Below are 15157 nucleotides of genomic sequence, written 5' to 3' on the forward strand. Positions count from 1 at the left end.
TGTGTACATGTTTGTAAAATTTTTTTATCACAGGACTGTGCCAAACTGAAAGAAAACACAAAAAAGATCTAAAAAGAATTTACTAAGTCTGTATTCATTTTACTTATTCGTGGCCTCATGGTTTTATTATGTGTGTTTTACAGAGAGAAGGGGAAACAGAGAGAGAGAGAAGAGATCATTCATTTGTTAGTTCACTCCCTAGATGGCCAGCCCTGGGCCAGGCTGAAGCCAGAAGCCATGAGCTTCACCAGGGTCTCCCACATGGGTGGCAACGGCCAGAGCTTAGGCGATCGAAGCCAGGAGTCAGGAACTTCTTCCAGGTGTTTCACACATGTGCATGGTCCCAAAGCTTTGGGCCGTCCTCAACTGCTTTCCCAAGCCACAAGCAGGGGCTGGATGGGAAGTGGGGCTGCTGGACTGGTACCCACATGAGATCCTGCTGCATGCAGGGCAAGGACTTTAGCTACTAGGCTACCATACTGGGCCCCTGTTGCTTTTCTTTCCTTTTTTTTTTTTTTTAATCAAACTAGGTAAGGAAACATCTGAAAAAGAAGGAAAAAAAGCTAGATAAGGAATCATTTCATTTTCTTAGGAGAAGAAGATAATAGGGAAACTTAGTATCAAGATATTGAAATATTATTTAATTCAAATAGGATTTCAAAGTTAGTGATTTCTAATGGTCTTGCCAAGTTTTGAACAGATTGCGTATTTTAACATCTTGGTTTTCTTTCTTTTCAACAGGTTTTCGAGCCATGTTTGCATAATCTGTTTTCTTTCTTTCTTTCTCACGTCAGGCTGCCATTTGTCGATGCAGTCAGCCGTTGTCCGGATTCAGTGCCAGGTGTCTGGAGGATGAACATTTGCTTCAAGCCATCAGCAAAGCCAACCCGGCCAATCGCTATATGTACGTCATGGACACCAGGCCCAAAGTATGCTCCTTCATCTCTGGTACTTTAACTAATGGGAATGAAGAAATTTTCCTGTATTTAAGATGTATGAATCCTGGTTTGAAAGTGACCAAGGTTAATGATGCTGAGATTTCAGTTCTCTAAAGTATATCAGCTTAGAAGATCATTTTTGCTAAGTAACACAGATGATTGCTTATATGTTCTGGTATATACTTTTAGAACACCAGATTTTTTTTTTTTTTTACCTTAAATTTATTTGGGAGGAAAAGAGAGGGAATGAGAGAGTACTCCCATGCACTGGTTAACTCCTCAGATCCCCACGATGGCTGGGGCTGGAGCTGGAACAGGAACTATAACTCTTCTAAGCCAGGTTCTCTGATATGGGACACAGGCTTTTTTTTTTTTTTAAGTTTTTGTTTATGATTTTTATTGGAAAAACAGATCCGTCTTATAGAAAAAAGACAAAGAGAAAGATCTTCCATCCACTGGTTTGCTCCCCAAATGGCCACAACAGCCAGAGCTGAGCTGATCCAGAGCCAGGAGCCAGGAGCTTCTTCTGAGTCTCCCACATGGGTGCAGAGTCCTAAGCCTTTGTACCATCCTATATTGCTTTCCCAGCCCACAAGCAGGGAGTTGGAATGGAAGTGGGGCTGCCGGGACACAAACTTGTGCTCGTACGGCATTCTGACACTTGCAAGGTGAGGATTTAGCCATTGAGCCATTGCGCTGGCCCCGGGACACAGACATCCTTAAGCACTATTGTAAATGCCTGTGCCAGGAAGGCTAAATTGTATTTTAAGAAATCAGGATGGTGTATAAGTTTTATATTGTTATGAAGAAATACTAAATTGAATTCATAAGATTTAGAAATTCTTATTACTCTTGTAGAAGTTTTAATTGGCAAAGCATTTTGTGTTGAAATAATGGATCTTAATTTGAAATAGTCAAGAAAATAAGGGAAAATGTAAGTTAGGAAGCATTGACTAACAAACCACAGTTTAAGCATTGATGGTAAAAAAACCTGAAATCTGAAATAGTTGAAAATTTAAAATATTTTGGTGCTGATATGATGCCACCATAGTGGACAATTTCTTACCTTAAAACTTCGCTTCATATACAAAATTATTGAAATATCGTATAAAATTACCTTTGGCTGTACATGTAAGGTATAGATGAAGCAAATTAATTTTATGTTTATACTTGGATCCCACTCCCAAGAGTGCAGATATTCCAGAATCCCACAACAATCTCAAACACTAAGGAATATTCAACATGTATAAGGAATATTCAACATGTATAAATCATAGATAAGAAATTGTTCTGTTATGCATTTGTACTGTACAGCTAAAATTTTTTATCATACAGGCAAATGCTATAAATACTAGGATTTTTTTTTTTGACTAGACGGTTAAACCACCAGTTCCTGTAGGATCCTGAAGGTAAGTTAATTAAAATCCTCAGTGGTGATAGCTAACATTACTTTTAATTTTTATTATAGCACCGCATGCAGAGCTGGTGGGATACACAAAAGGACATTGGCAAAGTAATAGTGAGGATTTCTTCAATAATCTGGAATGATGAGGAGATAAAAGAAAGCGATGAGGAAAAGCGAGTGAGCAATGTAGAACCCAGCCATTTGAGGCAGCTTTGTGGAAGGAGTGGTAGCTGTTTCAGAAGTAATTCTCATCGTTACTCTGTGTCACAGAACTCTGGGCGAAAACAGTTGATGTTAATTTGAATAAATCGATAAGTATTTGGTAAACCCCAAACTGAAGATTTGATCATATTTTCTTTGGTTCAAAATAAGAGAGTCTCTTTAGGAGTCTAGCTGATATTGTCTCCTATAAGAAAAATTTGTTTACTTCTTTTATATAATCTGGACTAACTAATTGGATAGAGCTCTTTTTTAAGTAATATTAGATGTAAAAGGTGATTTTATTATTGAGACTTTACTGAAAAAGAGGGTTGATAATGATTTGTTACTCAGGACCCCATAACTTTTATTTGTGTAGTGGTCCTCTACACAAAAAAAATTCTTTGCTCTACTGGTAAATTTTAAAATTAAGTAGCAATAATGCAGAAGCAATTTTAATATCTAAATTTTAATTTTATTGTAGTCCTTGTAGGTAGTAGATGACCAGTAGACTTGATTAACTGCAACTTGAATGTATTTGCTGCTAACCTGGATTATAATCCACTGAATGAAAAGTTACTTTTACTTCCAAATCTGTAAAAAATACTTAGTAAATTATTGTAACATACTATGTGAAATCCTAATATGAAGAGTTAAGCATACCAAATCCTGTGTGAACCTGTGATAAAATTTGATGTGGTAACCAAAAGACCATGGGTCTGTGGGCAGTTTTTATTTTCTGCCTAGAAACCAGTTTATTTTAGGCCTGATTCTTAAAGACATAACCAGATAGTGGATGATACACTGTATTGTACAGTTAAGGGTCCCTGTAACCTGTACTGTGGAGGACCTCAGCTAGCTGGGAATCCTTCAGACCTGGTTTTCCAGGTCCCTGTGGCGGTCTGAATGACCAGTTTCTTCAGGCCTTTTCTGAAGTGATCTCAGAGTTTCATTCTGTAATATGTAAGCTTCCAGCTTTGCTCATATCTGAATTTGGGATTTAGATAGAGAGTATTTCTTTCTTTTTAATTGGAAATATTACAAACATATGGAAAATCAAGTAAAAGCCTTTATTGTTAAGCAGACGTTCTATCTGAATCTTCCCATTGTACAACAATCATATTGGCTTATAGTATTCTTCTTCAGAATTAATAATATAGGTAAAAGTTTTACTATAAAAAGTAGCTTATTCAACTTTGATAAGTTCATTTTAATCTTTCTTAGCTAAAATATGGCTTAGTTCGTGTTTTCTTGACCTTTGCCGTGTTAACACCAAAGCAAATGTAACTTGTCTGAAAATGTCTGATTTTAGCTCAATGCCATGGCCAACAGAGCAGCTGGAAAAGGTTATGAAAACGAAGACAACTATTCTAACATTAGATTTCAGTTTGTTGGAATTGAGAATATTCATGTCATGAGGTCCAGTCTTCAGAAATTATTGGAAGGTATGATCATCGCTTAGCTTTTCAGTAGCTTTGTTCAGTAGTAATGAAATGCTGGTTGTATGTAATTTAGAATTTTCTAGTTGTCACATTTTCAGAAGCAATAAGAAACAGGTGAGATTAATTTTAAATTTATGAAGGCTCTTCAAGAAGTTCATGGACAATGTGTAATAAAAATCTATGCATAGCTTGAAAAAATGATTGGCACCAAAATGAGCTCAAGAGTTTCAGTTTTTGTGAACTCTTCGAAGTCTCCTCCAGTTACCTGATAGCTGGAAATACTCCCTTTAACACGTAGTAAATGTACACAATTGGTAATGATATATTTTACTTTGCATCAGGGTTGGGAATGGGTGCTTGTTTTTACACTGACAGCACATCTCAGTTTAGACTGCACATATCAGGTGTTCAGTAGCTACATCTGGATAGCCGCTCCTGCGTTGTCGAGTGCAAGTCCGGTTGTTCTGTCAAAAATTACACTTGTTAGATATTCTGTTTGGCAGTAGTTAGTGAAAATTAATTTTGATCACGTTTAATCTAAATATTGAATTTTTTTTGAATTATGAGATTTAAAAAAATTTGATAGTTTTAGTTATACACTGTGTTATAGTTTTTTAAAAAGTAGATTGGAATTTTTTTTAAGCACATGGGATAACAGAGAAATAGACCTCTTTTTATCGTACCAATTTTAGTATACGTGCTGCTGAAGCTAGCGCTGGACCTCTTTCTAATTTGTAGAAGCCTTGCTGATTTGTTTTGTTCTCTTGTTTCTCAAAATTCACTCACAGAAGTCTTGAAACGGAAGGCGTGGAGACAGTGGCCCATTCTAACTAGAATGTCTTTTTCCCCTTTTTAGTGAACGGTACCAAAGGGCTTTGTGTCAATGATTTCTACTCTGGTTTGGAGAGCTCAGGCTGGCTTCGTCACATCAAAGCTGTTATGGATGCTGCGATCTTCTTAGCCAAAGTAACACTTTCTGTCTGATATTTGATTTGGGGTTCTATTGGTTGGAAAGGAATGGATTTATTCTGTTAGCTGCTGATTGTTTATTCCAGTCAGGTATACTTTATTATGCTTTGCTTAAAAAAATTATTCATTTTTTATTGGAAAGCTAGATTTACAGAAAGAAAGAGAGACAGAGAAGGAAAGATCTTTTATATACTGATTCACTCCCCAAATGGCTGCAATGGCCAGAGCCAAACCGATCTGAAGCCAGGAACGTGTTCTGAGTCTCCCATGCTGATTTAGGGTGCCCAGGGACTTGGGCCATCCTCTGCTTTGGTTTCCCAGGCTGTAAGCAGGGAGCTGAATGGGAAGTGAAGCAGCTGGGACATGAATCAGCACACACAGGGAATAATGGTATTCGAGGATGGAGGATCAGCTGGCATTGGCCCTGAATATGCTTTAGCTTAAACAAGATTCACTTTGAAATGAGATTTAAAATTATCACCTAGCACTTAAAGACTTTAAAGAAAGTTCATCACAGCATTTTTATTAATTTTAAAATGTTTTCTTTATGTAATGTAATTGCGGGTGGTTTTGTTTTGTTTTTGGAATGATGCTATGTCAGTGTTACCGTTGTAGGCACAGCTGTTTCATGCAGTGTACTAGTCGTTGGTGTGGTTTTCCAAAGGCTACTGATCTTCCTGCAAGGCTCTAATGATGTCGCCTTTCTTTTCAGGCGATCGTGGTTGAAAATGCCAGTGTGTTGGTGCACTGTTCTGATGGCTGGGATAGGACTTCCCAGGTGTGCTCCCTTGGCTCTCTTCTGCTGGACCCCTTCTACCGCACAGCCACAGGCTTCATGGTAAGAATCTGAAGTCGCCTGTGCCCTCGGGGCCATCAGGCAATTGGAAGAAGCAGTTCAGCACTAAAGCCAATGGTGTGACCAGCGTCTAGTTGGCGGAGGCCGTGGATACTGCTGACCACTGCTTGTGCACATGACAGTGGTCACAGCAAAGAACTGTCTGGCTCAGAATGTCACACTCAGCTTGGGAGATCTTGAGTTAGACTGATTTTCCTTTGTGCTTCCTTTGTGACAAAGGGCTTTGAATTTAAAAGGATTGTTTTTTCTATAATGTTACCAAAGGAATAGTCAATATTATCTCTGATATTTAGCCAACAGCTGTAAGTAATATGGTAAAACAAGGCACAAATTTGAATATGTAAAATTTTATTTTTCCAGAAACTTTATTTTTACTGGAAGTACAGATATGCAAGAGATAAGGAGAGACAGAGAGAGAAAGTGTTTTGTCTGCTGTTTCACTCCCCAAGTGTCCACAGTGGCCAGAGCTGAATTCATCTAAAGCTGGGAGCCAGGAGCTTCCTCTGGGGCTCCCGTGTAGGTGCAGGGTCCCAAAGCTTTGAGCCGTCCTCAGCTGCTTTCCTAGGCCACAAGCAGGGAGCTGGATGGGAAGTGGAGCAGCTGGGGCATGAACTGGCACCTTTACAGGATCCTGATAGATGCAAGGCGAGCTTAGCCACTAGGCTACCATGCCAGGACCCAGGAAGCTTACTTAAAACACTTTCCCAAAGGGACAAATATCGTATGTTCTTTTATATAAGCCAACCTTCATGCCAAATACAAGACTAGCAGATATGTCGGTAAGCATATATATGTATATATTTATCTAGAGGATCTGTATAATACAGGGAAGTATACCATGTAGTGGAGATACACTGCTGTATGGTCATCCCTACTTCTCAATAAAAGGTGGACTCCCAATGAAACTTAAATATATTGACAATAGAATGCTGGACTTAATATCATCCTCGAAACCCACAATGTCAGGATACACTTGACCAGCAGGATGATAGATTTGTGACTATATTGTTGCACTGTGGGAGAGGACAGAGGGGGGAAGAGGAAATCCCTGAGCTTAAGGAACTGTATTATGAAAAATAAAGACTTGACTTAAAAAAAAAATGAAAAGCACCTTCATTTAAGTTTGATAATGTGTTAGGAATATTTTAGAAATGATGAAAAAGTTTACATCCTGATCCAGGTCAGGTGAATAAGAATTGTTGGAATGATTTTATTAGTTTAGAATTATCAAATAGCACGTTGAAGGTAGAGTGGTGTAGGAAAGGGGATCCGGCGGCCAGGGTAGAGGCCGTTAGGAGAGTTCGTGGGGGCAGAAAGGGCCAGATCTAAGGCGAAGCGGGAGCAGGGAGGTGGGGAGCAGACGATGGCTTCTGTAGTGCACAGAAAGTAGAGTCTAAGTGCTGCTCATGCATTGGGGTAGAGAGGAGAGAGCTCCTCTGAATTTCCAGGTTCCGGGTTGAGCAGTGCCCTCTCTTGTTCCTCACTAAACTAAGGCGAGGAGCAAGTTTAGTGTGAAAGGCGTTGAGTTTCAACACAGTGTGGCTAAAAAAGCCGTGACCCAGAAACCAGATATGGACAGTTCAGGCCAGAGGAGAGAGAGCAACATTTAGACCTGCACATAACCTACATTTTCATTGTTCTATTCATTATTAACTTTTTTCTTAAAAAGGTATAATTAATGTATAAGTGAATTAAAAGATTTAGGTCATCTGCTCAAGTCTTTCTCCCAGAATTGACCATTGCTTACCTTTCCTGTGTATTTTCCTTGTATTTTTCTATAACTATCATCTTTATACATTCAAGAAGATTAATGTAATACTACCTTAGCAACGTAGAAGTTCTCACTTAAAATGTGATAAGCACAACTAGGTCATTTAAGTTGCAAGACCACTCTTTATGTGTTTTACTCTTCTTTAAGCTGCCTTTGACCAAGGGTCTGGCCTTTAACGTTTGCATTTTTATTATAATTAAAAGTGTAAGCTAAGGCGAATAGGATATAATCCATTTAAAATAAGCAGTAAAGTTTTTAAGTGGATATAATGTGGGTTTTTCTTTTTCTCATTAAGGTTTTAATTGAAAAAGATTGGATTTCTTTTGGACATAAATTTTCAGAGAGGTGAGTCACATTTATTTATTTAACCATATATTAACTAAAACTAGTAAATGAAGGTATCAAAGTGTTTCTTTTCTCCTGAATTCAAATATCTAATGAGAGATGACAGTGCTGTGTTTTATGCAAAAACTGATTTATTTTCTGTCATTAATTTCAATTTTAATATCTTTGCTAATTTTCATGGGTATCTTCCTTTTGAGCTGCAGTATAGTCATTAAAAGATAACAAATCCTTTAGTGTTGTAAGAAACCACATAGGTGTAAATGGTTTCAGTAAGACATCTTTTTTCGTGTTGGCATAATAGTGTTTTCGAATCAAGTTTTGTCATTGTGTTCAAGTTTTGTAATGCCTTAACAGTGGGTCTCTTTCAGAGGCGATTTTAATAGCTCGTTCTTTCTGGGGGGTTAGGTGTGGCCATTTGGATGGTGACCCAAAGGAAGTCTCACCAGTGTTTACTCAGTTCTTGGAATGTGTATGGCATTTGACTGAACAGTTTCCACAAGCCTTTGAATTCAATGAAGCATTTCTTCTTCAGATCCATGAACATATTTACTCATGCCAATTTGGAAACTTCCTTGGAAATTGTCAGAAGGAAAGAGAAGAACTCAAGTAAGATAACTTGATTAAAACAGACTCTAGTTTTTCTTTTTTCATTGAGGTCCAACAAATCATGGTTGAACTTAAATCTCAACAGTATGAAAAGGAATTGAATTTTATTATAAAGATTTTATTGTCTGTATTTCTGAAAATAAGTACCCTTCAAACGTCGCCCATTCCCCTCAGGGTAAACAGTAGGAATGCATTTTAAGTACACTTTAAATATACAGAAAGGTGTCGTCCAGGAGATCTTAGTAGTCTTGCACAGTGATGTAACCAGAATCCTTGGCAGGAAACATTGCCAGCTCCCTGGAAGCTCACCTCACCCTCCTTCTCAGTCTGTTTTAGAACAGAGAAGACTTCTCATTATTTCCCCAGAAATACTGGTCAGTAGTTTTAAAGCATGGTAAAAGATTTGACTGTCGATTTGTTTCAAGGTGCAGGATAGCCTTAGGGTTTTCCCACAGTTCTAAATAGGCAGCCCTTTGGAGAAAATGCGTTAGCCTCAGTGCCTGTCACCTGTCCCTAAGGCAGGATCTCAGATACACTCTGAGACACCAGCTCCTAGTCACTGATTCTTTTCTAGCCAGTCTTCAGGGAAAAGAATTTTTGCCTAAACTTGGATTCAGGGAAGATCTGGGGTGAGGCTGAGAGATCCCATACAAATTTTTAGATTGGGCAATGAAGAACTGTTACAGATTCTTAATCATATTAGAGAAGCTAGCTCTGTAAGTACTTGGAAGACAGCCACATGCTCAGACCCTCGACAGGGACAACACAGAGCTGAGAGCACGTGGGAATTCTAAAAGTGATAAAGGGAATTGCAAGTAACTAGAACACTGCAGAGGTGACTAATCGGAAGAACGTTAACACTTTAGCTCTGCACTACGGAATTCACAGTACTTATTGTAATTTGGAGCAGGTGACTTTCTCGTATGACACAACGATAGGAAGAATAGGGAATACTGTTCTCAATTCCATGCATGTGGTAATTTTAACTAGATGGGACAGAGGTCAGAGAGAGAGAGAGAGAAAATGTGAGTGAGTTAGCTGGTATACCCCCTAAGAGTTGCAAAGGCCAGAGGTGAGCCTGGCTGAATCCACGAGCCTGAGTTTGGCTCCTCAGTGTAGGCCCAGGGGCCTAAGTGCTTGACCCTCTGTGGCTTTCCCAGGTACACTGGCTGCATTTGAAGGTCAGCAGTCGGGATTCAGACTGCACTCTGATAGAGATGTTGGCATTACAAGTGCTGGCGTCAGCCTACTGCACCACAGTGTCAGCCCGCAAATCTGAGTTTTTAAATTATGTGAGTTGAGAGGAGTCCCTTAAAAGCCTATGTTTGTGAGAGAAAATGGCAGACCTACTATCTTCAAGTGATATGCCTTTATTAATTGCATGGTTATGAATGAAAAAAGAGAAAATACAAAATTTAGAGACAAGAAGTTAGACTGTGAATAGAAGGAACAAAGTACACATAGTTGCCTGATTTGTGAAAATGAGTGCTCGCCACACTGCTTTGTGTCTCTGAAAACATGTTCTATATTTCTCATTAAGGCTGAAGGAGAAGACGTACTCCTTATGGCCGTTTCTTTTGGATGACCTGAAGAAGTACTTAAATCCTGTCTACAGTCCTGAAAGATTCACAGTTTTGGAGCCAAATACAGTATCATTCAATTTTAAGTAAGTTGGCAACATTGAAGCTTTTCATGTGTTTGTTTCAAGCACAACTGATTGAAACTTTTTTCTTTTTGTCATAAAGGTTTTGGAGAAACATGTACCACCAGTTTGATCGAACGTTGCATCCTAGGCAGTCTGTGTTGAATAGAATTATGAATATGAATGAGCAAAATAAGCAGTTAGAGCAAGATGTTAAAGACCTAGAATCTGTAAGTATTCTAAAGTATCAAATGTAGTATATTGAGAATATTACTTTAACTTACTCTTAAACCGATAGTATGTGTACTGTCATTGTAAATCAGTGTATTAAAACCTAAGTACACATGCTTTAAAATCGGAGCTCCTCTGCCTTGCTTGAATAGATTAGTTTGAATTTTAATAATTTTCTATATACTAAATACCTGAAGTGTTGAGCAAAGTGAGAGATTCATATACATGGTACATACATGGGTACCCAGCAGCCAGCTTGGAGATTGCTTGCATGTACCGTGTGCTTTAGATGCTCCTCATGATTGTTTAGGAAATAAAATACTATAGACATGTAAAGACACTAGGTAATGCTAGTTGCTCTTCCCCAATCAGTGTGAGGTGCATGGAGGCAGTGTGCTAAATTTTGTGTGAATTTTCTTGCAGACATTGTTACACTTTCATTGTGTGTTTATATCCACAATTTATATAATATTTTCGTGATAGAAAATATTACGTTTCTGCATGTTGAAAGACTGCACCCCAAAGTCTGTCATGTTTGTATGAGATTATAAAGGACATCAAACAACATACATGACCATATAACTTTCACTCTGCTTAAAAAGTGATCTTTTTCAACAACTCTAGAACGTGGTTTTGTAATGTGTCCATGTTGTTGTAGGTAGTTTTAATTCATCTGTTTAATTAATGGCGTGTGTAGTTTTGTGTTGTATGAATATATCTAACCCGAGAGCTGCTGGTGAATATTGAAATGATTTTCATGTTTGGGTTTCCCTGGTTATAAATGAAATCCAGTAACCTTTCATATCTGTTGACCGTTTGGTTTTCCTTGTCTCTGAATTGACCACTCATCAATCTGTTGGTGCGTTTGTTTTTTTCTTGCAGGTTTGTAAGGGTTCTTGTTATACCAGGCACTGACTCTTCGTTTATATATTTTGCAAATGGCTTTGTTGAGCCTGATTTTTATCTTTTCTACATCATGGCACTTTTTTTTATAGATGTTTTGGAATTTTGCTTAAACTGATCCGTCTTTGTATTTTGTGTTTTATTTGTACCCTAAAATATTCCTCTCCTTGTAAGAATTTTCTGTAATCTTTTTGGAATCCTAGCCAATTGATATAACTCAGCAAGACTGTCTGCCTCAGGCAGGAGTAGTTGAAGATGAGAACCTGTGGGGAGTGTGCTTGTTAAAGAGGGTTAAGTCCAGCGTGGGGGTAATGGAAGACGGTGATCAGCCTGTGGATTTCAGGAGCATAATGTACTACCAAAACACTTTAAGCTTTGGCTATTCTGTTTGAAAAAAATAAAAAGTTCTCGTGTTCTAAAGCCTGCTTTGTGTGCTTAACAATGACTATAGGAAAGCTTTGTAAAGAAAGCTCCTCACAGTGAGAATTTTAGCTATAAATTAGCTTCGGGTTGTTACACAGTTGTGATTTAAGAAGTGAGCCCCTCCCGGACTTCTTTCATTATAAAATGTGTGATATTCTTTCTAGGTAAACTGCACCCTTTTTTTTTTTTTTAAAGATTTATTTTTATTATTTTTTTGTTGGAAAGGCGGATATACAGAGAGGAGGAGAGACAGAGAGGACGATCTTCCATCCGATGATTCACTCCCCAAGTGAGCTCAACGTTTGATGCTATGCCGATCCGAAGCCAGGAGCCTCTTCCGGGTCTCCCACGCGGGTGCAGGGTCCCAAAGCCCTGGGCCGTCCTCGACTGCTTTCCTGGTCCACAGGCAGGGAGCTGGAAGGGAAGCGGGGCTGCCGGGATAGAACCGGTGCCCATATGGGATCCCGGGCGTGCAAGGCGAGGACCTTAACCACTGTGCCACCGCGCCGGGCCCAACTGCACCCTTTTTAAAGATGAAGGCCTAGTGATTGCATTCATGTCAGGCCGGAGTGTGTGTATAACAAATATGAAAACTTAACCTAGAAAGTTGTAAATAGAATTTTCAGCCATGTCAAATCACTAGACTTTGTTAGATTTAATTTGTGTCATACATAAAGAGAACATTTGCAAAACGATGTATTTTACCTAATGTGTGTTGACTATGTGATATGTGCCATTAAGGTTTTTTTTTTTTTTTTCTATTTGTTCTAGAAAATTAAACAATGCAAAAACCAAGAGACAGATGGCGTGCTCGCCAAGGAACTGTTGCGTTCAGTTCATCCTGAGTCACCTGCTCTGAAGGCCTCCCTGTGTTTGAAAGAGCAGAGTCTGCTGCCGGGGAACGATGCTCTGCGAACTATAGAGGGCAGCAGCCCTGCGGACAATCGGTACAGTGACTATGCCGAGGAGTTCAGCAAGGCGGAGCCTGCTGTGGTGAGCCTGGAGTATGGCGTGGCCAGAATGACCTGCTAGGCTCACACAGGATTCTCGGGACTGCCCTCGTTCAAGAATTGGATTGTTGTGAGGATGGTCTGTGTGTATGGCCAAAAGGGACCTGTTGAATAATGATCTTAGAGCTCACCAGTGGGTGAATTATTGAAGACAGGACAACTGCCCTTGTGAGAAAAATAAGTCCCTTTAGTATTGTAGCAAAGGATGACATTTGGTTCTGTAAAAAATGAGTGGTGTTTGGTGGATTTCCTGAAAATGCAGTTTGCACTGTATACTAAGGAGTTATTACTATATAATTTGAGTTTGCCTTCCCTAAGTATAATTTAGCTACAGTGAAATAAAACTTTACAAAATCGTCCCTTAATAATTGACATAGCATGTACTTTCAATTATGTAACTGTAACTGAATATTTACTTCTTTTGCCTTTTAGTGATGTTTAATGTTGAAGTGCCATGAAACATTTCTGAGAAAGCCTTAAAACAAACTCTGAGTTTATTCTTTACCATTGAGTTTTCTGTAGGCCGGCAGAGGATTCTGGGGTGTTGATTTTCCGTTGGCCAGCTTTGCAGAGCATTGCACTGTCATTAGTGCAGGGGTTGCATGCTTCAGTATCCGTGTACAGCAGTTGCTGAGGCACACTGTCAGGTCATAGTTAGCTGGCCCCACTTACATGTTCAGAATTAGTGAAACTGAACATTTTATTTTGTTATCATTTGTTTAGTGATACATTTGAATGCCAGCTTGAACATGTACTGCACGTTCGACTCTTTTTTTTTTTGTATGGATTACTGGATTCTGTTGATTCTTGTGGTTGGCTTTGTTTCTTTAACAACTCTAAGTTAACGTGCTAAGGCTCCAAAACTTTGAAAGCAATGAATATGTTTTCATATATATAATATATATGTAATATATATTTATATATATGTATATATTAAACTGCCTTATCTCAGAGCATTGATATTCTTACTCTCTTGACTTTCAGTTTACCTAGAAACTTTTGGGTACAATGAAAAGGGAAGTACTGATTTTGCTTGGATGCGTGAATTTTAAAGCAGTCATTTCTGTATGGAACATTTTTTTTTTCCTTCTCTGTTAAATATAGAAGGGGAAAAAAAAGAAAATTAAGGAGGGTGCAGTACATAGTTAATGTGTAACAAAAGCAACTTAAGCTTCAGGAAGGGTTTCACTTTGTTTGAATAAATATATCTTTAAATTACAAAAAAAAAAAAACACTTGTAATTTACAGTACCACCCAGCTGGCTTTAAAGCTGAAAATAATGGAGTAACCTGGTTGGCCTGGGAGGAGTAGGAAGTCTGCGTAGGAGCCCTCGTGCTGTTCTTTATTATACCCTGTGCCTGTTATATTAATTTTGAACATAAACATCTTTTTCAAGTGGGAAAAAAAAGCTTTATTGTATAAGAGCTTATCTAATCCTGTTTATTTTTTTCAGTGTTTTTCTGTAATACATTTGTAATATCAAAGAATACTCCGTTTTAAGTAGTAACAGAAGTATACTATAAAGTGTAGTGTGCGGTTAATCAATTCTGTTTCCATATTTAAGCACTGGGAAGGGAAATGGTCTCTGACCTGAGAGAGAAGCTTTAGTGCCTTCGTTCTAGACGTGGGCTGTGGCTTTAGAATCTTTTATTGGCAGGTTACTTATTTCCACTCTGATTTATTTTCATGATCTGCAACTCCAGGTGTATAAGTGTGTGTGTGAGTGTGTATATGTGTATATAAATATACATATGAATATGTGCTCACCCCATGTGCTGAGAAATCAGTTAACATCCTAAGTGACCTATAGGGTATACGCTGGTATAAAGCAGATTGTGTATCTTGTATGTCCTACAAAATTGAATTTATGTTCAGTGTCTTGGATATATACAGCTTGTACATTATTTCATCTGTCATTTAGAGTTAATTAAATGTTGATGCATTACTTTGAATTTTTTTCTTCTGGGAGAAACAAACAGAATCAAGTTGTAGTGGTTTTTTTTTTTGCCCCTCACCTAGACAAAGAGATCTGTACACTGAATTAATATAGAAAATAAGCCTTGAGCAGTTCATTTTTCCAAAAGATTATTGATTATACATTTTATGTGCAAATAATTTACAAAATATTTAAACATAGGCCTAGTGTTCTAAAACACTCAGTGGTTATAGTTAATAGTCATTAAAATTTCTTCTTGTGCCTGTCACTGGCTGTTACTGTACAAGCAGTATTTTGTTATGCCTTTGCCAACTTCCTGGTAGAAGGGAGGTTCCAATTTTTGCAGGTGAAATTGTGGGACTGTGTTCCCTGGCTGTTGTATTCCAATTCTCGACCCTGTGTGAGATAAGAATTCGAAGTAGAAACAAAAGTAACTTGGAGAACTTATTCGGAAAGGAGAATGCGCATCCAGGTATAAACTC

General features: G+C 38.3%; 1 protein-coding gene across 2 annotated transcripts in view; it reads left to right on the forward strand.

The window, feature by feature from the left end:
• Nucleotides 1–14684, forward strand: part of MTMR6 (myotubularin related protein 6) — a 39186-nt gene extending 24502 nt beyond the window's left edge. Inside the window, exons 6-15 of one of the 2 annotated variants that reach the window (XM_040979873.1) lie at nt 795–929; nt 2407–2520; nt 3854–3986; nt 4840–4949; nt 5665–5790; nt 7875–7924; nt 8330–8530; nt 10071–10196; nt 10276–10402; nt 12501–14684. In XM_040979873.1, coding sequence (XP_040835807.1) covers nt 795–929; nt 2407–2520; nt 3854–3986; nt 4840–4949; nt 5665–5790; nt 7875–7924; nt 8330–8530; nt 10071–10196; nt 10276–10402; nt 12501–12761 — 1383 coding nt within the window. In that variant the 3' untranslated portion in view covers nt 12762–14684. The remainder of the gene's footprint in view (nt 1–794; nt 930–2406; nt 2521–3853; nt 3987–4839; nt 4950–5664; nt 5791–7874; nt 7925–8329; nt 8531–10070; nt 10197–10275; nt 10403–12500) is intronic. The other variant, XM_040979874.1, reaches the window with a different exon arrangement.
• The last annotated feature ends 473 nt before the right edge of the window (nt 14685–15157 follow it).

The sequence above is a fragment of the Ochotona curzoniae genome, unplaced genomic scaffold (genome assembly GCF_017591425.1).
Source record: "Ochotona curzoniae isolate NIBS_2020 unplaced genomic scaffold, NIBS_Ocur_1.0 contig_3332, whole genome shotgun sequence".
Lineage (NCBI taxonomy): Eukaryota > Metazoa > Chordata > Mammalia > Lagomorpha > Ochotonidae > Ochotona > Ochotona curzoniae.